General features: G+C 32.9%; 2 protein-coding genes across 3 annotated transcripts; one reads left to right on the top strand and one right to left on the bottom strand.

Moving 5' to 3' along the window:
• Positions 1-8,928: 8,928 nt before the first annotated feature.
• Positions 8,929-14,966, bottom strand: LOC126689347 (mitogen-activated protein kinase kinase kinase NPK1). Of its 2 annotated transcripts, none has more exons than XM_050384515.1 (17): positions 14,449-14,966; positions 14,306-14,347; positions 14,081-14,146; positions 13,863-13,973; positions 13,701-13,781; positions 13,533-13,610; positions 13,356-13,438; positions 12,591-12,672; positions 12,372-12,472; positions 12,126-12,165; positions 11,857-11,913; positions 11,724-11,770; positions 11,396-11,627; positions 11,070-11,306; positions 10,608-10,939; positions 10,452-10,519; positions 8,929-9,378 (listed from the first exon to the last, which is right to left on the bottom strand). In XM_050384515.1, exons 1-17 carry the CDS (start codon positions 14,752-14,754, stop codon positions 9,275-9,277), a joined length of 2,067 nt encoding a protein of 688 aa, XP_050240472.1. In that variant the 5' UTR covers positions 14,755-14,966; the 3' UTR covers positions 8,929-9,274. The 2 variants fall into 2 exon arrangements, with proteins under 2 accessions (XP_050240472.1, XP_050240474.1); XM_050384517.1 differs by having other exon boundaries at positions 11,070-11,261.
• Positions 14,967-16,758: 1,792 nt separating this feature from the next.
• On the top strand, positions 16,759-21,688 carry LOC126689346 (peroxisomal adenine nucleotide carrier 1-like). The gene is made up of 5 exons (XM_050384514.1): positions 16,759-17,187; positions 18,664-18,895; positions 20,178-20,324; positions 20,738-20,898; positions 21,071-21,688. Exons 1-5 carry the CDS (start codon positions 17,045-17,047, stop codon positions 21,348-21,350), a joined length of 963 nt encoding a protein of 320 aa, XP_050240471.1. The 5' UTR covers positions 16,759-17,044; the 3' UTR covers positions 21,351-21,688.
• Positions 21,689-22,350: the final 662 nt, after the last annotated feature.

Below are 22,350 nucleotides of genomic sequence, written 5' to 3'. Positions count from 1 at the left end.
ATTGCATGAATTCTGTCTGGGGGAACAAGAAGAATTTTTTGGAGATTTTTTATAATCAATCTTTATAGGAAACCCATGCCAAGGCAGGGGTCCAATTGTCCATTCTGTAAGTTGAGTAGGAGACATGTGCAAATACAAAGGAGGCCCATCAGCAACATTTGGGTGACTTAAATTGCTCCATGTCCCTGGGCTGCCCACATTAATCATTCATTTCACAAATTCAGCCCTGTTTTGACTTTTAATAATGCCCAATTTTAAACATGTTCACTGTTATTAAAAGCTACAAAAAAAAAAAAAAAAAAAAAAAAAGAGATCCATACAAAACCACAACCCCCGAAAGAAAAAAAAAAAAAAAAAAGAGGCACATAATTAAGGCACATGCGACATTTTAATGTTAAAATAAAGGTCCTCAAATGAAAAGAATAGATGCTCTAATAGTTGCACTATTATCAATAGTCATTTTTTTATTATTTAGAAATGAAGATATTTAGATCTTTTTAAATATTTGACTGTTTCTCTAAGTAGGTATGGTCTCATATCTTCCACACATCAAATTATTACTTTTTATAACTAACCTTTTTTTTTTTTTTTTTTGAACTAACCTTAAGATGCTAGTTCAAAGTTTTGAATCTAATCTTATGAATATCATCACACTTTAAGAATCACTAATCCTGCCATTTTGGATTATCATACGTTTTTTGCTTGATCTATTGAGTATTGGACCTATTGGCAAACTTATTAGAGTATTTTTTTTGGGTTATAATTGAACCCTTTTATTATTATTATTATATATTTTTGATAATTATAATTCAAGCTTTTACTACAAGACAAGAAATGTAAAAGGAAACATCCAAGCCGAATGGGCCCTAAATATCCGAATATCCCAAATCAGATCCTGCCTAACAAAATAAATTGACATTCACGGTCACAGATTCATAGTACGAGAACAGGATTTATCAACTACGATTTTTTTTTTTTTTTTTTTGGCGCTGGGAGGGTGTCTTCATTTCATTTATGAACTATAATTGGACAGTCTGATTTTAATATGGATGATAAATTGATATTCTTTGTTAGTACAATTTTCAAACTTTGTACGATGATGTGAAGCAATTATGTAGGCTAAAAAAAAAAGTCAACAATTGTAGGCTAAAGCTAAACATTCAGCTTCTAGTTTGCTCCCTATTCGTTCTTTTATAACCCAATATCTTCTCCACTTTTTCCTGTAAAAATCCTACTTGATACCTTAAAATATGGCTACAAAAGCTTGAGGTCTTATTTACAATACTTTAAATGCAGTATATTAAATTTTCTTAGTAAAATCAAATACAAGAATGGATTAATTTAAATATTGTTATTAAAAAAGACAACATTAATTATGTTTTAGTAGTGTGTAATTTCGTGCATATGCGTGAGTACAATTACAAACAATCATAATTATATGATTCAAATTGTACATTTTTTAGAAGATGTTCGAATTATAAATAGTATTAGCTTACATTTTTTTTAAACCATACATTTCTAAAATATGTAATGATTATGTGTGTGTGTGTGAGTTAGAACTTAATTGATTTTAGACTTTTCGGTTTTTGCACTCAATAATTCATTTGCTACAAAAATTAAAAATTTAGATGGACACCTAGTGTAAAATTAGATTATAATTGAAAACCAATTTTGAATCTAATTGGATTTGGACTCTTTGATTTTTACACTCAATAATTCATTTGGCACAAAATTAAAAATTAAATGGGACACGTGGCACAAAATTGAGAATCCAATTAAAATCTAATTGAATTTTCTTTGAGTTTTGGCTATATATATAGATTGGTCAATTTGACCAGGTATTTGAATTTAATTAGAGAACTTAATGCACTATACCTAAGGTAAGTTTTACCCAAAAGTGAGTGATACACACAAGTATCATATTTACATTTTTGAGCTAGTTGTTGTAGGCTTGTAGCTACATTTATTATATTATATATCATATAGTCATATACTATATAATAAAAGTAGAGTCTAATAAACCATGATTATGCCAAATGATTATCTTCTCCATACAATAAGTGGCTACACTTTCATTAATTATTAAATTAACTTACCTTTTTAATTGTGAGCATAATTATTTTTATCTAAAACTCCACCAACTAAATTTCAAGAAATTATTGGGTTTCAGTTAGCTCGATTGGTAAAGTTTCTTATGGTCGAATAAGAGATATGAAGCTCAAAGTCTGTCAACACCAAAAATCAATTGATATATATCTTAGTCTGATGATAAGAACAATCATCATAAAGTGGACACTAGAAGTTTAAATTCTACTGTATCTATTGAACAAAAAAAAATAAAGAAATTAAATATTCTACTCTAAATAAAATTCTATTTATCTTGTCAATTGTTAGGATATGTTAATTTAGGTAAAACTCTTTTATCTATTTTGTAAGAAATTTAAAATTCTACTCCAACTAATATTCTATTACCAAAAAATTCATGAATTTTCAAATACATTTAATTTTTTTTTATCAACAATCATAATTTTGTATATTAATGTTGGGGAAAAAAAAATATTTTTCTCCCTCTATATTTGAGGTAGTTCACAATTCCACTATTTATCTTTAAAACTAACGATTTCCCCCCTCTATGTTTGAAAATTGAGCAAATATCTCAACTAATGAGCAAATACCACCCAACCACCACCCTCACTAACATCCCCGGTCTCTAGTAGCCAACCATCACCGCCAATTGCCGCCATTGTTGATCCCTGATCATTATTTTTTTTTAATCTGACAATTTCCTTTTTTTATTATATATGTTGTTTGGAGATGAGAAAACGCGTGAAAGTAATAGAAATTATGTTTTTCATAGTATTTTCAAGAACACAAGCAAACACTTGAAAATAATTTATTTTTCAAAAATAATTACACTAGAAAAATGTTTTACAATTGAAAATATTTCTGTCAAACCAAATACACCCTTAAATAACATGCAATCAAAAATATTAAAAAAAAATATGTGCTGAAATTAGTGAAATAAATATTTTACAGCATATTCAAAAAAAGGTTTATATTCTCTTTCTAATTATGTGTAATATAACTTTATTGGTACAAATATAATAACAAATAATAATACAATAGAAATATAATAAAAATTACAATACATTTTCTTGGAGTTACATATGTTACGTGGATTTTTTTTCCTGGATGAGCTTAAATTAGTGAAAAATAATGAAATATTTGACAATATATCCAAGCAAAAGGTTTATATTGTTAATTATAATAATGCAACCATTTTCATTTCCTTTCTTTATAATTTATGTGTAATAGAATTTTTTTTTGGTGCAAATATAATAAAAAATAATAATACAAGAGAAACATAATAAAAATTTCAATATTTTTTCTAGGAGTTAAATGTGTTCTAAGGATTTTTTTTCTCCCTTAATGGGCTATGTGTCAAGTAGTAGGATCCAAGAGGGCACGAACCAAACTTCTTCCTTTCACCTTCCCCTTTGCACTTAACCCAATTCCTCGTACATTACAAATAAATTATTAGGTCCACTCCCAAACAATAAAATAATGTCATTTATGCAAATGCGTGGATCAAATTCCTAATCAATAGATTCTCAAAAAAAAAAAAAAAAAAAAAAAAATCCAAATCAATACAAAAATAAAAAACTATTAGGTGACGTCACATTTGCATATAAATAATAATTTCTCCTACATTACACTTAAATTTCCACATTTATAAATTAATAAGAACCCTCTCTCCTTATTAATATGAGATTCCAAATTTAATACCATATTAACTCCTGATTTACTCCATTAAAAACTTTAAATCCCATATCTTTTTCAGTAAACTTGCCAATTTATTATTCATTAAAATATTAAAATATCATTTAATATTAAAATGCTCCAACAGAAGTTGATTCCCCAAATTTTATAACTCATAATTTCAAATTAATCCCTATAATTTTAAACCTAACAAATTAAACCCTATAATTTATAATCCTATTTTATATTATATGAAATGTGGTAGAGTTTTACGATTAAATTTGCAATGCATCCATAGTTAAATGCTTATGAACAATTGTGGGACTGGCTATTCTTCCGTATCAATTACACGTTTGGCTTGTCTAGCCAAATGATGGATTATATTGGGTCATTTTTCAAACCTTAGGGTTCTTTAATTTCAAATTCGAATATGGGTCACTTTAATTTTGATACAAAGTTCAAGTGGTCATATTGCATTTTTCCCAAAATTGGAATTGAATTGTGCCTTGGGCCTAGGCCCGATATCCACTGTATATAAATCAAATCACCCTGGGCTGGGTTCCATTTTCCTGAAAAACAGTAAAATCAAAATCAATAAAGAAAGAGGCAAATAAATTGAAAAATAGGTTATTTTTATAAGAAATAAGCGAATTTTATTAATTCAAAGAAAACAATATAGCATCTTGAATCACAAACAATTCAAAAGAAACAATATCTTTAGCATAGGTTACCAAAATATGTACTGGTTTATTGACTTGTCTCCTCACATGTGACGTTTCAAAAGCGCGAAACTCCTGTAATATAAAATAAGTTCCTGAGACTATATTAGAAATAGAAATCGAGGTAGCAGTGGGTTCTTCAAGAGCATGACAAACAATACTTGAGTCCGTTTCAAAAATGACATCCCTAACCCCTACGTCCCATGCAAAGAGCCTTTGCTTTAGTTTCCAAAGGGCCCAATGGGAGAGGAAGGTGTTTACTCATGACAACAATCACCGATCCTTCATGATCATGTATGGCAACACTAGGTTACATTTTAGTGCAAAACAATTAAACAAAATTAAGTTCAAAATACATTATTGGTCCTAAATTAGAGCTCATGAACAATTTTAACTTTGAAATTCAAAACAATCACTTTTAGCCCTTATAGAGTAATGATATGTCAATTTTTAAATTGGCCATATCATCTAAAAAACCAAAAACAATAAATTTAAACTTTAATGATTAAAATCGCTAATAAAGTAATATCCCATAATAATTTTTTCTCAAAAAAACAAGTAATAGCATAATAATTTAATAATGTATTTAAACCCAAAATTAATAAAGAAAATTTGAGATTGGGCCTTTGGGCTATACGAACCCAGCCCATCCGAATAACATAATATAATGCCCTTCCCAACGTACCTAAACTCTACTCTCTCCATTTTCTTGCATAGCAAGCAAGTACACCACCACAAACACACAGGTACTCTCTCTCTTTGGCTTAGGGTTTATTTGGAATAGTGACTCTGTTTGGTTTCCAGGAAAGAAGATCGAGAGAGAAGGAAAATCAAAACCTTATATTTATGCATGTCTTTTCATCTCTTGCTTTTTTATTTTCAATTTTAGATCAAAGAATTGTCGGTTACGTTTCCTGGATTTTGTAGAGTAATGAAGATTTTTGGATTTTTATTGAAATGGTTTTGTCTATGTGAAGGGTCATTTTGATTTTCAGTGTTTGATGCTCTTTTGCTCTGACTTAGATAGATAGGCCTAGTGGCTATTTTAAGATCTAGTTGAGTATGTTATGTGGATTCTTTTATATATATATATATATATATATGCCTCATCGTTCATCACGCATCACACACTCTTCGCCTGATGAGGCTTTTTTATATCTTGTTTTTTGGGTATACATGTTTACTCATGTCAGTTTAATTTATTTTCTATTTTATTTTTTATTTTAAGAAGAAGTTATATTAGTACTTGATGTGGAGGTGTTAAAAACAGTTTTGTAATAAAAAAAAGAGAAATAATATGTCCACAACATTTTTATAACAAATCCTAAGTGGCAGGTTGTTACTGATTGTTATTGTTGGGGTAAAAAAGTAATCTTAATGTTAGTTTCAAATTTGAACTAATAACAACTAACCACATGTGATTTGTTGTAAAAATGTTGTGGACGTAGTATTTCTAAAAGAAAAATGATACTTTTGTGGAAAAAAAAGCATTTTTTATTTTTATTTTTATTTTTTCAAAAAGAAGAACTTGTATTAGTACTTGACAACTAACTTGATTGAGAAATGTGGAGTGGGAGAAAAAACTATTTTATTTATTTATTTTTAATTTAGCTAAAAATTAAGAGTTTTTAAATTACTAATTTTACATGTCTAACCTTATGATTTTAGCCTTAAAAACGGATGAATTTAAGGATATTTTGGGCATTTAAATTGAGGATCCCATATGGTAGTATAGATAATGTAGGATATCTTTTTATTGAAGAGCCTTGGACTTGCCTCTAGCAAGTAAAACAAACCTATGGGCATAATCCCACCCGCTCGAATGAGTTGCCTCTTGCTTGATAATCCCTTTTTATATGTATGAAGAAACCTTGGACTTGCCTCCCCTTTGTGTGTGTGTATATATAAAACTTAGGGAATCTTTCTAATGAAGAGCCCTTGTACTCGCCTCTAGCAAGTAAAACCTACACACATAAGACCCCACCCGCCTAGACGAGTTGCCTTTGGCCTGGTAATCCAGGGGTATTCATCCTTGACGGGCAATCATTTTATGCTAATGCCCAAGAGGTGTGTGTATAATGTAGGGAATCTTTCTATTGAAGAGCTCTTAGAGTTGCCTCTAGCAAGTAAAACCTACACCTAGAAGACCCCACCTGCTTGAACAAGTTGTCTCTTGCTATCAAGGGACTGGACCGGTCAGTCACGAGGCACCAGGGGTGGCTATCAGGGTACACGGTATCAAGGCTTTGCATGTGGAGGGTCAGTGAGGGCTGCTCTTATCAGAGTGCTTCAGCTGTGAGGGGCTCCCAAATAAATACTTCAACTCACTTGGTCAGTCTCAACAGAGAAGTTCGTGCTTAGAGTAGTAAGACCGGTGGAAGAGAAGGCAATACTGATTAAAAGTAGTTTCATTTTAGATAAAAACTTTATTTTGTTGGTTCTGAAATTTGTCCGAAAGTTGTTTCATTTTCTTGCAGTATTGAATTTAACCTTCAGAGGTCCATCTTCTGAAGTCACAAACTTTGAAAGGTGGATATTGTATGCTGTGCTTGTCGCTATGACAGCGTTAATCCAACACATTTTGTTTAATAAGTTGCTCTTGATATTAGTTTACTTTTATGAGATGGCGGACTGGTTTTGTTTGGTAGATTTCAAATCTTATGATTTTACCCAATTAGTTTTCCAGATTAGTTAGAAAGAGCACTCATGCCATGTGCTGACCTGAATCATTTGGGGTAAGTTGGCTGAACTCTTATGGCTGTTATTACTAACTATTATAATTGAAAAATAAATTTACTTTTGAATTGAACAAAGTTTGGAGAATTCCTTCAAACTCCTCAAATATCTTTGTATGAATTTTGAAAATCTAATAGTTGAATTGTATATTCTTATTATATCTTCTATTCTTGTAAATTTGCAAGAAAATTAAAGATCAATTATTGTGTCATTAAAGAAATATTAAAATTTCAAGTTTTTGTAATATAAAATTATGTATAAAAAAATAAGTTTATTAATTGAATAATAAATAACATCTATTTGTACAAAATTTAATATGCATTTTATATATGAACATAAGGAACATGAAATTCAATGATAAGATTTTCAAAATTCACATTAAAAAATTAAAAATAAATAAATAAAAAGATATCTGGAAAGTTTGAAGTTTCCAACTTTGAGGTGCTCATTTGGTGAAAGACATGGAAGCAATTAAGTTGTCTAGAATTTGTGTTTTTTCATAATAGACTATAAAAATAAAAATGAGTTGAGAAGTGTTCCTTTTTATATGGGACAAGGTTTTTCTCAAATCAGTTTGGAGAAATTTCCTCTAACTCACTATATAGCGATTATAAGACTATTCACGTGTATTATTTAAATTTTAAACAAATTACATAATTTATTAAAAATGTCATATAACTAAGTAGTCGTGGATGGTCTTTTTAACCACTACATAGTGGGTTGGAGGAAGTTCAAACCAATTATAGAGATAAAATTTATCATTTTAGATGTGAGAGAGGGAGAGAGGTACCTTCTAAAAGTTGGATTTTGATGTGAAGCAGGCAAGTATGAGTAAAATAAGGACCTTTGATCTGGGGGGAATGGTAGCTGAAAATGGCCAAGGTAGTTTGTTGAGATTGCATAAATGTTCTTTCACTGAAATTTTATAGATCTAGCAAGTTTCACTTTGCATCATAACTTACCGAAGGAAGCTCTGGAAAATTATATATATATATATATATATATATATGAAAGGTTCTACAAATTTTAGTATAAAAATGTTTACAAACTAAAATGTTAACCTTTTTTTTTTTTGTTTTTGTTTTTGCTGAAGAATACAATGTTAACTCGTGTGTTTGATACCACACAATAACATTATAAATAAATCTCTTAATTTCTTTTCTGGTTTTGTATTTAAAAATTAAAAGATGACATAATAATTGCTAAGATTCATGTACTAAAATTAATACCCTAGCATCACTCTTACATAAAATTCACTAGACAAGGTTGTTGGCTCTGCAACAAAAAACAGTTCTTGACTCCATCTGACTAAATTGAATTGTATCTTAAAAGAATGAAATAATAAAAATAAAAATACCCCTGCTTTTTAACTTTGTATATGATTGTTGAGATGCTCAGGAAGTTCAATTAATAAAAGCATTCGCATCATTGATTTGCATAGGATGTGCAGAACCAGCCTACTTATTGGAAGCAGCTTTCCTGCTCTGAACCCTCAACCCCAACACAAACACACAAAATCTAAGATTAAACAAGTAAAACAAAATAAAATTATTGAAAAAAAGAGAGAGATAACATCATTTAGGAGGAATTTTATGTCATTGTCATCACAAACTACGTTGCATTGCAAGCATGACAATTACAGGAGAGTGATAAACATGATCATTTTCCTAAAACGTAATGTAGAAACTGCAATATTGCCTCTGTTTCCTCATAATAGTAGTAAAAAATACATATTATGAATATAAAGTAAAAACTCAAATTTACTATGTTTCATATCCCGCAACAACATACATGAACTTAAAGAAAAGAAGGGTAAAATTAAAAATTAAAAAGAAAAAAGGGGTATAAATATCCTGTCTATTTGACATTTTCTGCTGAATGATAGATACAGCACTGGAAGCTTGCAGCGCCGGCTATTCTTGCAGATTTGGCAATGTTGACCACTATGCATTATTAGACACCATTGCACCAATATTCATATTACATACATGACCACTCCCAATGGAAATCCATAAATTTTTCCATTGAACACTGGCATAAATACAGGTGAGATATATGTATCATTTGCCTGAGAATGCAAAACGTAGCCGTTCTCTTTGGCGAGTAAGAATGCAATTGTTTGGAGATGATGTCTTCCCTCCTGCACCTGCCTGGCGCATCATCTCTGCAATATGCACGTCCAATATTGTCATGGTTCAAGAAAACACAATGCTCAAAATCTTGCAATTTTATCGAAATTTAATCAAGATAAAATCATGCCCCTAATGAAAACCACAAGCATCAGGGCTTTTATTTGGTGTAAGAAACCTCTACATAGAATTTCAGTCTCTTTTGCTTACAAGTTATTATTCCCAAACTATATTCAAGATACCTTTAATTCATGTTTATAATTTTGTCTTTCTAATGGAGTACCTTCTATCTTGAATGTCCTATTGATTGTATCATGTGTTAGACAAAAGCAGACCGGCCCAGTTTATGAACCAAAACCCCTTACTTTTATATGGCTTTCATGGTAGAAACCATCAGTTCTAAAAGCTTGAGCTGCAATGCACATTAAGCTCACAAACACATTAACACTAACTTTCCACATGAAGGTCTCACCTGAGCCAAGTGTCAACAGACTTTTAGTGTTTCATACCCCATTGCCTAGTCTAGAAGAACAGAATGATATTGGTTTGAACCACATGGAGAGAAATAGGAATTGGAAATCAGATCTATGAAGATGAGTTTGCTCAATGCAACACCCTCCCCTTTCCACTCACAAGAATCCCAAATTTTCTGGAGGGTGGCCCTAAATCCTGAGGAGTGAGGACCATCAATTGGAAAAAAAAAGCCTAAGTGCACTTTTGAAACATCAATACAAGGACAACAACAGTTTCAATTCAAATTGTCCAAATCACATAGGACAACAAATCTCAAAACCATTTAAGCTCAAAAGTATCATTGGGTAAACGGAGTTTTCTTTATTATAATTAAGCTTTCAGTGACCCATAAGAGGGGCTCTCTCATAATTTAAACAGGGCCTGACCAAGGATCAAAGAAAGGGCTAATGCATCTTTTAGACACTATCTCCATAGACATAAACTTAATGAAATTTGTACACATCAGTACCTAGAATACAGTGTGGTTAATTTGAAAGTTGACCACAAGAGTGATCCTCAAGATCAGTGGGTCCAACAGAAACATAAAATAGACTGCAGTTCAGATTCAAATCATATGCAGAAAAAGTAAACTTGCCTCGGTTCCTCTTAAGCTCTTCATCAAGCTCTTCTTTCCATTTCCTTTGTCTCTCAGAGAAGCTATCACTGCAAGTAAAACATTTCCAATCCCCGGTCACAAGATGGGGATAACCCAATTCTGTAAGGAAGCATAAGGTAAAAGAAGATACAGAACCTTGGATTGAATGACTCCTGCTGAGAATCAAGAAGAAGCCCTTTCCATTCACTCTGCTGAGGTGGCTGAATTTCCTGTAGAGCTCGGTCATGTAAACCACTAGCATTTGATTCATTTTTCGCATGATTCCCAGGTCTTGCATTATTGGTAGAATGAACTACTGAGAGTCTTCTGGTAGGTGTCCGATTGGGGGACCTGCTTTTAGGAGGTAAATTCAAGATATTCAAAGCATTCTCACTTTGTGCCATTTGAACTGCACCAGGAGGACCAGCTGCATTCATTGTGCTGTAGAACTCATATAGAGGTGTCTGCAGCTTCTTCAAATCTAAAGCCTAATGTAGTTTTATAAAACAAGTTTGTATCATATTTCTATAATAAAAATTTCACACTCATGAATTATAAGAGAATAAAACAATGATGTCTCAGTCATTCACAAAAGAAAGAGCTCTGAAAACAAGGTACCTTTTCATCCAGGAAGGCTCTGATTTTTGATTCTGTAACTTCATCATCATCCTCAGCTCCTGTTGGCCCACACGGAAATGTGAAGTCATTCTCCCCCTTACCTGGTACTCCAGGGCTGCCAGCAGCATTCTGGATTGTTTGACCGGGAGACAAGTCTATTCCACTTCTCTCTGACTCTAGACTTCCATCAAACTTGCAGGGCCAGTCATCAGTAGGCTCACACATAGGATTAAAACTCTAGTTCAAATGAAAGAGGTCTGCCCATTGTTATTGAAGTTAATTATAACCATCTAAACTACACAAAGGACATGATAACACTTCTTTACCTTATTTAAATCATCAGACACTATGATGGATTTGAGCTTTACTGATGCACCAACCATCAGGTCATCTTTATCATCTATCTGACACATGTCATCATCAGGATTGCTCAATCCCCAAGATCTCACATTTAAGTTTAAGGAATTTTGGGGATATACAGTTGAGATCCTCAGGCTATCCATTTCACAGACATCCTTTAAGCCTGTGCAGGTTGACATTCTGATCACATGGTTCAAGCTAAACCCAGAAGTAAAGTTTCCATAGTCAACATTTGTAACAACCAATAATTGAAATTCATCCAATGTTCCACAACCATCAAATTAACACACTTACGAGTTCTTAAGATTCATCTCAGGTGTTACAATATTGCTTACGGATTCCTGAAGTAAAAAGAATTGAAGTATGGGATAAGTTAATTAAAAGAATACAAATTCTAATAAATATATCTTACTGCAATTATACTGACCATAACTGAAGTGCTAATTGGATGAGATTCCCAATAATCTCCAGTGACAAATGGATGCTGCAGATGAGCAAAAATGGTTTTATAAGTAAATGCTTGTTTGTCTGTGTGCATGTAAATATATTAACAACAATAATAATCAAACACAAAGGCAAAACCCGCAATAGTTCACACATGCACACTTATTTATTTAGGCATGTATTTATCCATGATGCTTGAGTGAATTCTGCTTAATATATTAACTATTCATAAGGACATCTCTATAGAATTACCTGAAGCAAGTCTGATGCAACATGCCTTAAGTCAGGTTCCCTGCCACCAGAATTTGATGTGTAAGAGTTACAAACAAGAAAAGTTACCATAACTCGTAAAGAAACTATAAATCAAAACTACGTTCATATTATGTTGCCTTTTTCAAAAAGAGAAAAAGAAAAGAGTTTTTTTTTTTTTGGGGGGGGGGGGGGGGGGGGGGGGCTGGAAACATAATGGTGCTAGAAAAGCAGAAACAATGAATGTACTTCTGTAAACATTTTAAAAGAAAATCCTTCGCCTCAGCAGAGAGATGCTCAGGGATGGGTGGATGAGATTTAGTTGTTCCAATATGGAAGAGAGCAGCAACCTGAGAGAAACATTGATTCTTAGTTTCAAAATTCTTGGAAAACACATGACTTCAGAATATTACAGTCAAATACACACATAACTGAAGTATTAAGTTTAGTAAGTAGTGTCAAGTGTACCTCCTGATATTGTTGGCTCCATGGAGGCTTTCCTGTAGCCATCTCAATTACAGTACACCCGACACTCCATATATCAGCAGAGCTAAAAAAACGCATTTCGTAAGTAGTGAAGTCCACATATCAGAATTAAGAAGTACAGCCATAATAGGCCATACTCGTACCCATTGTTTAAGGCTCCCACTTCTACATGGTAAAAGCTCATACGCAGTGCAAAAGACTCCCCCCTCTTCTACAGAGTTTGGGTGGGGATGGGGTCTAAGAGAGTTGATTAGTAGGCAACCATATAATATCTTTTTTCCACATTTTACAAAAGAATGGCAATACACTGCATTAGAACACTGATACTTTGTCCAAAATAAAGTTTAGACTTCAAAACAAGGTCGTCAGAATATTTTATCATACTTCTTAGATCCTAGCATTCACATTTAATACTACATAAACTTTAAATCTCAAAACACTTCTAAAAAATGAGAATGAAAAAAATAAATCAAACAAAACAAGGCAGTTTCAAAAATCTCCTAAACTTTCAATGCCACTTAAAAATTAAACATATCATCATGAATGAAATGTGCCTGCTTTGTTACAGCTATCAGGTACCCCAATAGAAAAACCTTATTTTTCTATTTCCAGCGGTCAAAAAGTTTTCTCATTTTTCCTTTAAAGTAAGTGCATTGGTTGTAAGAAAAAACATTTTCAATCTATATGTTGTATGACAAAATACAGATAAATGCTTTCATATTTGAGTAGTTGTATATTTGATCTTACAAGCTATGCCCAGTTTGAAGAATAACTTCGGGAGCCATCCAATATGGAGTACCCTTCATCGACTTGGCACCATTTATAGTAGCCTGTATAGTAATACAACATCTTCAGTAATATTCATAGAAGTAATCAGTCAAAAAAGTCAATGATTAATTTGGGAGGGTGGATACAATGGCATACCAACTCAACAACTTGCTTGGACGCACCAAAGTCCGCAAGTTTAATGCATCCCTTATTATCAACAAGAATGTTTGCACCCTATAAATGGCCATTATGAAAATATCATGTCACAGAGAGAGAGAGAGGCTGCAAATCAGTATAAATATTTCAAAGCAAAGCGGGAGATACCTTGATGTCCCTATGCATAATTCCATTCTTGTGAAGGTATTCAAGACCCAGTAACAATTGTTTTGTATACATTCTTATAACCTGTATAGCAAACGATTTCCTAACAACATAAGCAAAATAAATACCAGAATCGTCGAATGTTACAAGGTAAGAATCACTTACAGACTCGGGGAAGGATCCGAATTTCCCTAAGAGTGATGATATAGATCCACCCGGAACAAATTCCAACAGAATATTCAATGAGTCATGCTCTCTAGCAGTTCCCAAATATCTCTAATAAGGAACAACAAAATAAAACCCAAAAACAATAAGAAAACAAACAAAAGAAACCCATCATCACTTCCATCAAAAAAAAAAAAAAATCACAACACCATACTCACAACAATATTTGGATGTGAAAGATTCTTCAGCAACTTTACTTCCTCCTCCAATTCCCTAATGTGAGCCTATTTTTTATATAAGATTTTTACAAATCAGTGAATTGCAAAGCACAAATAAGTATTACTTTTATAACCAAGTTTGCAACTTTATTCACAAAGCTACAATTTTGTAACATAAAACCAGCTTAGCAATTAAATCTATGGATACAACTAAGAGATCCTTACTTGTGTTTTCTCCTTTGAAGCACTATTCGTCGTAATCGAAACCTGTAATTACAGTTTAGAAACTCAAAATTCCAACTTCAATTCCATAAACCTCTCAATTCAATAACAAACACTGAAACACACTCACACACTAGTATATATACCTGTTTGACGGCGAGTAGCTCGCCGGAGTCGAGGTTCATCCCCATATAAACGCGACCGAAAGCGCCGCAACCAATCAACTCGCCTCTGCGCCACCGGATCGGCTGAGCGTCATCGGATTTTGGAACCGGAGGGAGTGCGCGAACCGGCGATTTGGAGAACAGTCCGATTCGAGATTTGCGAATGCTGGAGCCGATCTTCTCTACGAAACCGCCGAAGCTTCCTCCTACTCCTCCGTCTTCACCGCCGCTGCCGCCAGCTGTTCGGAACACCAAGGACTGGCGAACCGATCCCAAAATGCCCTGCATCTGTGGCAAACCGTTTCGGTTCGACGAGGATCACTGAGACTACGCGGAGTTCTTGCTGTTGTTGCTCGAAGAGCGAGAGAGAGAGAGAGGAAGAGAGAGAAAGCTAGGGTTCAGTGAAGTTCATTTGGTTCTCTCTGTGTCACTGTGAGAGATTTAGAGAGAGAAAGTTAGAGAGAGAGAGAGAGTTTGAAGGAGGGAAAGAGAGAGAGAGGGATGTGAATTCAAAAAATAAATAAATAGAGAAAAATGATGGGTGTGTTTGTTCTGGGATGGAAACGACACCGTTTTCAATGAATTTTTAAATTAAAATAACGCCGTTTTTTGTTCTGTCAATGGTTTTAGGGACCGTTGCTGAAGGGTTGAATTGAAATCGTTTTGAAAAGTATGAGGTTAATTTGGAAACATTCACTTGTTATGGGGTTAAAATGTAATTTAGCTAATTATTAAATAAATAAATGATGATGATGATGATGATTATGATGATGATGTTTGTGTTTCTTTCCTATAGACTATTAGTTTTTGTTTCTTTTATATTTTTCAAATGACGATGATGCTGTGTTTTTAGAATCACTACAATAATGAAGTGTTTTTGTTTGTTTGTTTTTGTTATACATGACTTCATTTTTTTTTTCTTGAAATATGAAGATTCAGCAAACCATTAGATAGAATGGATTTTTGTTGTAGTGTTTATCCAAATATGCATCACACTATAACTTGGGCAACTTGTTCTTTTCTTTTTCCCCAGGCCGTTTGGGACGTATGTTTAAACAATAATTTTTAGTTTTTTGAAAATACGTGTGGGTAAAAAAATGTGTAGAAATATATGTAATGTTATTTAAAAGTCTTATTCCTATCAGGGAGGTAGCTAAGAAATTTTGCCCGAAAGGGGATAAGTTATTATATAAAAACAACAGTCAAGACCTATATGTACGCGCATGAGTGCACGCACACACATGTATATATAAATATTTGCTTAATATTTAGAATTGATTTAAAAAAAATTAATGAATATACAAAAATTGCATACCATATATTTACTATATATATATATATATAATAAAATAAAATAAAACTTCTTATCCATCCAAAAAAAAAAAAAAACTTCTTATCTTTTATCAAAGTTATTATAATATTAAAGTACAATATATAATTCTTTGTACAAATACAATCATAACAAATGTATAATGTTTGAATATATAGTTTCACATAAACACAATTATAATAAATCTTTATTAATAATAATCATAATTATTAAATTTTATATTAAAAAAATATAAAAATTTGATATTGTAATAGAATGAAAAAAAATGGTAATTACAGTTTATTCTCTTAAGATTAAGCAAATGACATTCCACCCCAAACTTGGGGGAACACTTTCTCCTATTAACAACCAAACTTTGTTAAATTGATAATAAAAATATTGTGCTTTTTGCTTAACAAGTCTTCAAAGTTATTCTTTCTCAAAAAAAAAAGTCTTCAAAGTTATTCTCCATTTCATAATTAAAATTCATTGTTTTGAATTTTCAATTAAAGTGTCTTTTTAAAACATTCAAAATGATTTTCATTTTTCATTTTTCATTTTCTTTTTTCAACCGGGTGAGGAAAGATTTATCATAAACTTTGCATTTTAATTATGAATTTATGAGTTATGTTTTTATTGATCAAGATTAAACTTTGTTAAATAAAATATTATAAAAATTTATAATATTCTATTATTAATATAAGCAGAAGCATTTTTTTTTTCAAAACTCAAAAAAAAAATATATATATATAATTTTTATTTTCTATTTAAATTTGGAGTGAAGGGTCGAGATTCAAGTTTGTAAGAAGGAAGAAAGAGTTTCACATATATACACTTAGATTAGATTAGAATAAAAATTTTATCTTATATAAAAAAAATAAAATAATAAAAAAAAGTTTTTTAAAATGGTTTCGGCACATTAGTAAAACCTTTAAAAATAGTACTACAGACAATGTCAGTAAGTCAAGTGAGGTGAGGGAGCCACCGAGAGGAGGCCCATACGTTAAAGTTTCCGAATCCCAATAACACACCCAACTGTATGAAAGTGAAACAAACCTGTTCCGTATGCCACCGTATCACTTTGTTCACTACCTTCTCTCTCTAGACCATAATTACTGTTCTTCTTCTCAAGTCTTAACAACCATACTGAATTAAGCAATACCCATTTCCAAAATCCATGGATGCTTCAGCAGCATCCTCAATCTCCTAGCCTTTCCTTTTCATCTGTCTGACACCCAATTCGTTTTTCTTTGAATAAAGTCTTTAAAAATGGGCATTGACCTCGAATCTTTGTCAGAGGCCACTTCAGGGGCCATTGGAGCTCTTGTTAGCACCACCATCTTGTACCCTCTTGATACCTGTAAGACCAAATATCAAGCTGAAGTTCGAACTCAACATCAGCAAAAGTACAGGTTAAACTTTTTCCCTTCTTGTTAACCTCTGGGCCCCACATATATATCTTTGTCAAAGTTTAGATTTTTTTTACTTAATGAGTTGGATTTGAAACTGGGTTTTCGGATGAAACGTCAGGAGGGGTGTTGAGTTTCAAAATTCTTAGCTGTCAAAGTTTAGAACTTTGTTCATTAATATCTGTTTATATTCATAAGATGGGATACTGCAAGCACGGTTTGATTGCTAATTTCTCAAGAGGGGTTTAAAAGTTAAAACTTTGTATTCATAAGATATGATGTTGTAAGACTATGGTTAAAACATTTATAGGACATGGTGATTATGTTGACTAAATCTAGATAAGATTCGAATTGGGAGAGCACAGATGTTATTGCACTGCAGTGATCACCATGAGTTATTGTTGAGAAATCGAAGAGAACTAATCTAATTTGGATTGATGATGCTTTGAAAAGTAATGAATTTTTTTTTTTTTTTTAATTTATCAAAAAAATTTTAGTGTTACCCTGATCAATATGCTTCCTACTATCAATGTTGTTGTAGTTTTTGGAGTGGGATTATCTTGGGTTTAGAGAATAGTATGTTGTAACTTCAGAGTTATTGATACATTTTAATGAGAAGGACTGAGGATTTCGTTTGTTTCTTATCGTCAGAACTGTAATTATAATCTCTCTTTAATTAATTAAGTATATATTTATGGGAGGGTTAAGGAGAGAGGGTGGGAGGGGTTTGGTGGGTTGAAGAAGTCCACGGCATTGCATACTTCTGTATTAAGTTGCAGTAGATAGGAGAAAATTAAATTTGGAATCTTTAATCAATTTCAAATTAGATTGATTTATTGGAAGATTTCTGTAATCCACTAATTTCCTCTCTTAACAATCTAATAGAACCTTATTGTATCCAGTAAACGAAAGGGTTGTTATTGTATGAAACAATAAGTAATGAGTAGGGTGTTTGCTTATTAGTCCCTAAGCTAGGTTAAAGTACTCCTTTTGTGGAGGGTTGGGACTAAAAACTATAATCCCTATCCATTCATCTCCTCCTTTGCTTAGCAAAAGCTAATCTAAGTATATTTAGAATGAAATATATGATGCTTTGAGTTCTTTTACATGATTATTCGGCAATATTTGATGTTTTCCTTTTCAGTCCTTTTTTTAGTGCTGATTATCTCCCACAATTTTATATTGGGATAAACATATTCGATATCAATCATGGACAATTGCATTAATAGAATCGATTGCACTCATCATCTAAAGTAGCTTCAGTTTTTAATCAATAGAAAAGAAGGATAGCTGACTCTGCGTAGTTGTTTTTACAATGAATTCTTCATGCAATGCTTCATATATGAATTACCGCCTTCTCAATTTGATTTTTTCAACAGTGTAATCAGTGACCCTTGTTCTATGGCTAATCGGTTATGACTAAAAAAAAAAAAATACTGCCTTATGTGATGCAGATTTTAAGTGCTCTGGCTTGTGCAGGAATATTTCTGATGTTTTATGGGAAGCAATTTCTACCCGTCAGGTGCTCTCATTGTACCAGGGCCTTGGGACAAAGAACCTTCAGTCCTTTATTTCACAGTTTGTCTACTTCTATGGATACAGCTTCTCCAAAAGGCTGTACTTGGAGAAAAGTGGAAACAAAACCATAGGAACAAGAGCAAACTTGATTGTTGCTGCTGCCGCCGGGGCTTGTACAGTCATAGTCACACAGGTGAGTTATACATTGACAAGTTTTTCTTGTTAAGGGAACATTTTTTTTGTTCTGTTTTCTTGATGTTGTCTGTCTTGGGTTCTTACAAATTACATGGTGCTTGAGCTGTCAAAAGGGGTTAGATTAATGCCCTTGTAGATAAATGATGATGTGCATGTTGGGGCTCTATTCTATTGCATGACATATATGCCACGAAGATTAATTGTGGGGAGGTGGATCAAATGGAATGGATCCCTTTGACATCCTGGCGCTTTCAAGTGAAGAGCTATTATTACATGGTGTTGAGAAGAGGGAATTCTTTCCCGTGGTAGAGTTGGAAAGTTTGCGTACTGCTTAGTGTGGCATTTTTCTTGTGGTGTGTGATGTTGGATAAGATATTGCTAAGGAAGCGAGTTGTGATTATTATGGATTGATATTTTGTGTAAGAGCCATAGATAGAGTGTGTCTCACCTTTTCCTATGTTGTTGTGCAGTGTCTTGGGAGTTATAGGCATTGGTTTTCTGTCTATTTGGTGTTTATTGGGTAATGCTTATTCTATGTTGGATTTGTTGTATAGTTGGAAAGGTCGCTTTGGCAAGAGAGACAAAAGCTAGATTTTGAAACCTGTTCTTTTGTGCTTGATGTGTTGCTTGTGAAGACAAAGAAATGTCTGTTGCTTTGAGGGGAAAGAGTTACACACGCTAAAGTTGAAGTTTTTATTTTGGAGGACTCTATACATCTGGACTTCTACTTCTCACACTTTCTCTGCCATGGATTTCCTAGAGTTCATGGATTCTTTGAGCTTCTGTTAATATTTGTTTAGTTCTTGTTTTGGGCTTCTCCTTTTGTATGCATCCTATGTTCTAGGGTTACGCACCTTTGCGCTTTTCTTCTAATGAATGTTTTTTAGTTAATAAAAAAAAATGTCGGTGCTCTATTCATGCGGTGCCATTTAAACATTATTAAAATATATATTTTTTATTTTCTTTAATATTCAGTGGTTGAATGTACTGTCTAGGGGAGTATCAAGAAAAGGACTTGCAGAAAAAGTCACTATAAGAAAGAGGCATGACAATATTGATAGTAAGAATTTGAAAGTATGCCATACCCTGAAATCCTAAAGGTGATTTTACATATTCAATTACAATGACCACTTTCATATGCTGTTAATAAGAAAATAGTCCAATTTGTGATCGCTTAACCAAATTTAAGAAAAAGAAAATGCTGTTAATGACAAAATAGACCACTTTGTAGTTTCAATCCTCAATGTTTAGATGTTCTAATCTCTGATTTCACCTTACAGCCCTTGGATACAGCATCCTCAAGGATGCAGACAAGTGAGTTTGGGAAATCAAAAGGACTTTGGAAGAGCCTCTCAGAAGGTACTTGGAATGAGGCATTTGATGGTCTAGGCATATCTCTTCTTTTGACAGCAAACCCATCTATCCAGGTACACGAGTTTGCAGTTCAGTACACAGGTTGTATGTATGTCTCACATATAGAGTAGGTTTGATTCCCTTTTTTTTTTTTTGGGTAGAAAGTAGGTTTGATTTCACTAGTTCCATTTCAGCTTCTTGAGGTTACGTTTAGACAAATATGAATTTTATTATTATTATTATTTTTTTCTGAAAATTTGGAGTGGACAATGACACCTCATTGTAGCCATAGCCACATGTTCAATTGAAGATGGTGACTCCTATTTATGGTCTTTTTACAACATGGAATTTTCACTTTCCCTTTCTGTGTGATTGCTTAAAATAGTAGATTCAAGCTGCAAGAAAAGACAAATTCAGCTACTTTTTAGAATTGAAAAAAAAAATTGTGAAGACAAATAAAGCTAAAACTAGAACATGTTTTGTACAGTACACCGTTTTTGATCAGCTAAAAGAGAGGCTATTGAAGGGGAAGCTGAGCAAAAAAGCACCTACAGAGTTATCCCCAAAAGCTCTTTCTGCTTTTAATGCTTTCGTGTTGGGTGCAGTTTCGAAGTGTGTTGCTACCTGCTTGACTTACCCAGCTATCAGGTGGGTGGTCAATTCAATCATTCCTCCTTGTGCATCACCTGGTTTAATTCACAAACTCATCTTTTCTGCAAGTTTTCCATCAAAACATGCAGATATCTGAAAAAAGTTGCATTGCCCTTATTCATAGGCCTCTTCACAACTTCATTAAAAGATTTTAGTTCATTGTCAACAGGTGTAAAGTCATGATTCAGGCTGCGGAGTCAGATGAAGATGGGAACCAAGAAGCCGGACAAAAAGCACAGAAGACAGTTTCAGGTGCAGTCTACGCCATTTGGAAAAGAGAGGGCCTACTGGGTTTCTTCAAAGGATTACAGGCCCAAATACTGAAGACTGTGATAAGCTCAGCATTGCATTTGATGATAAAGGAGAAGATTACAAAGACAACATGGGTCCTAATGCTTGCGCTGAGAAAGTATCTGTTTGTCACCCGCCCCAAACTAAAAGGCACATGAATTAGTGATGAGAGTGAGAGTGAGAGCTATAAGCTTGGAAACCTCATTAATGAAGAGGCTCCATAGGATTTGTCCACCGTGGAGGAGAAATTATGCAGCAGCATCCAATAAACATTTGTGTACGGGAGGGACCAGGTTGTGTATCTCAAAAGAAGAATACAAATTTGCAGAACAAGGGAATCTTCTTTTCCTCGTCTAATAATTATTCAATAAATATTATCACGTTTGATGTCTGTCTTAATCGAAATAAAATATTCATACAATTTCCTTAGCTATCACATATGATTATGATTATATGGGGATATTTCTCAACTTGATATAAGGTTTTTTATTCTTTATTTTTGGCATTTTCTTGGGAGTTAAACTGCTTTTGTGAAATGTGTGTATATGGTTGGGATGAGAGGAATAGAAATTCAGGATGATTAACTTTTGCATTTTCAATGGATTGTTCAGAAGGAAGCACAGAAATCTCTAAAGCTTGGGGCATTGATGGGAGAATATTAGCAGGGTTTGCATAATGTGGAATCATAGCCAATGCTTACCAATATTCTTACTGTGTTTCAGTTTCTAGTTTAGGGTGGAAAGCTTTTCTTAGCAACGCATGTAGGATATTGTTCAGTTTTGATTGCTTAGAAAGAAAAATAAGTTAATGATTCACTTTGAGTACAATTTACAAAATAAAGCATTCACTTTGATTATAATATACTGTTATACAATGCACAAGAATGATTCAAGTATTTCACATATTAACCTCACTAAGATAGCTACTCTTGGATACACACTTTCTTTACATACACATTACACATACATTTCACAGGGAGGCTGCACACATACACAGACAACTTAGGCTTGTTTGACTCATATTTATATACCCAAACTAACAAATCAAAACAGTTTTAACTTTTAAGATATTTTTCACAAATATAAATTACTAGTCTAAGACATGATCAATCCTATTCAATCTCAAAAATTTTTGGGACTAAGGCTTGATTGTTTGACG

The sequence above is a fragment of the Quercus robur genome, chromosome 6, assembly GCF_932294415.1.
Source record: "Quercus robur chromosome 6, dhQueRobu3.1, whole genome shotgun sequence".
In the NCBI taxonomy this organism is placed as follows: domain Eukaryota; kingdom Viridiplantae; phylum Streptophyta; class Magnoliopsida; order Fagales; family Fagaceae; genus Quercus; species Quercus robur.
Note: the sequence above shows the minus strand (reverse complement) of the source record. Positions and strands in the feature narration are given on the sequence as shown.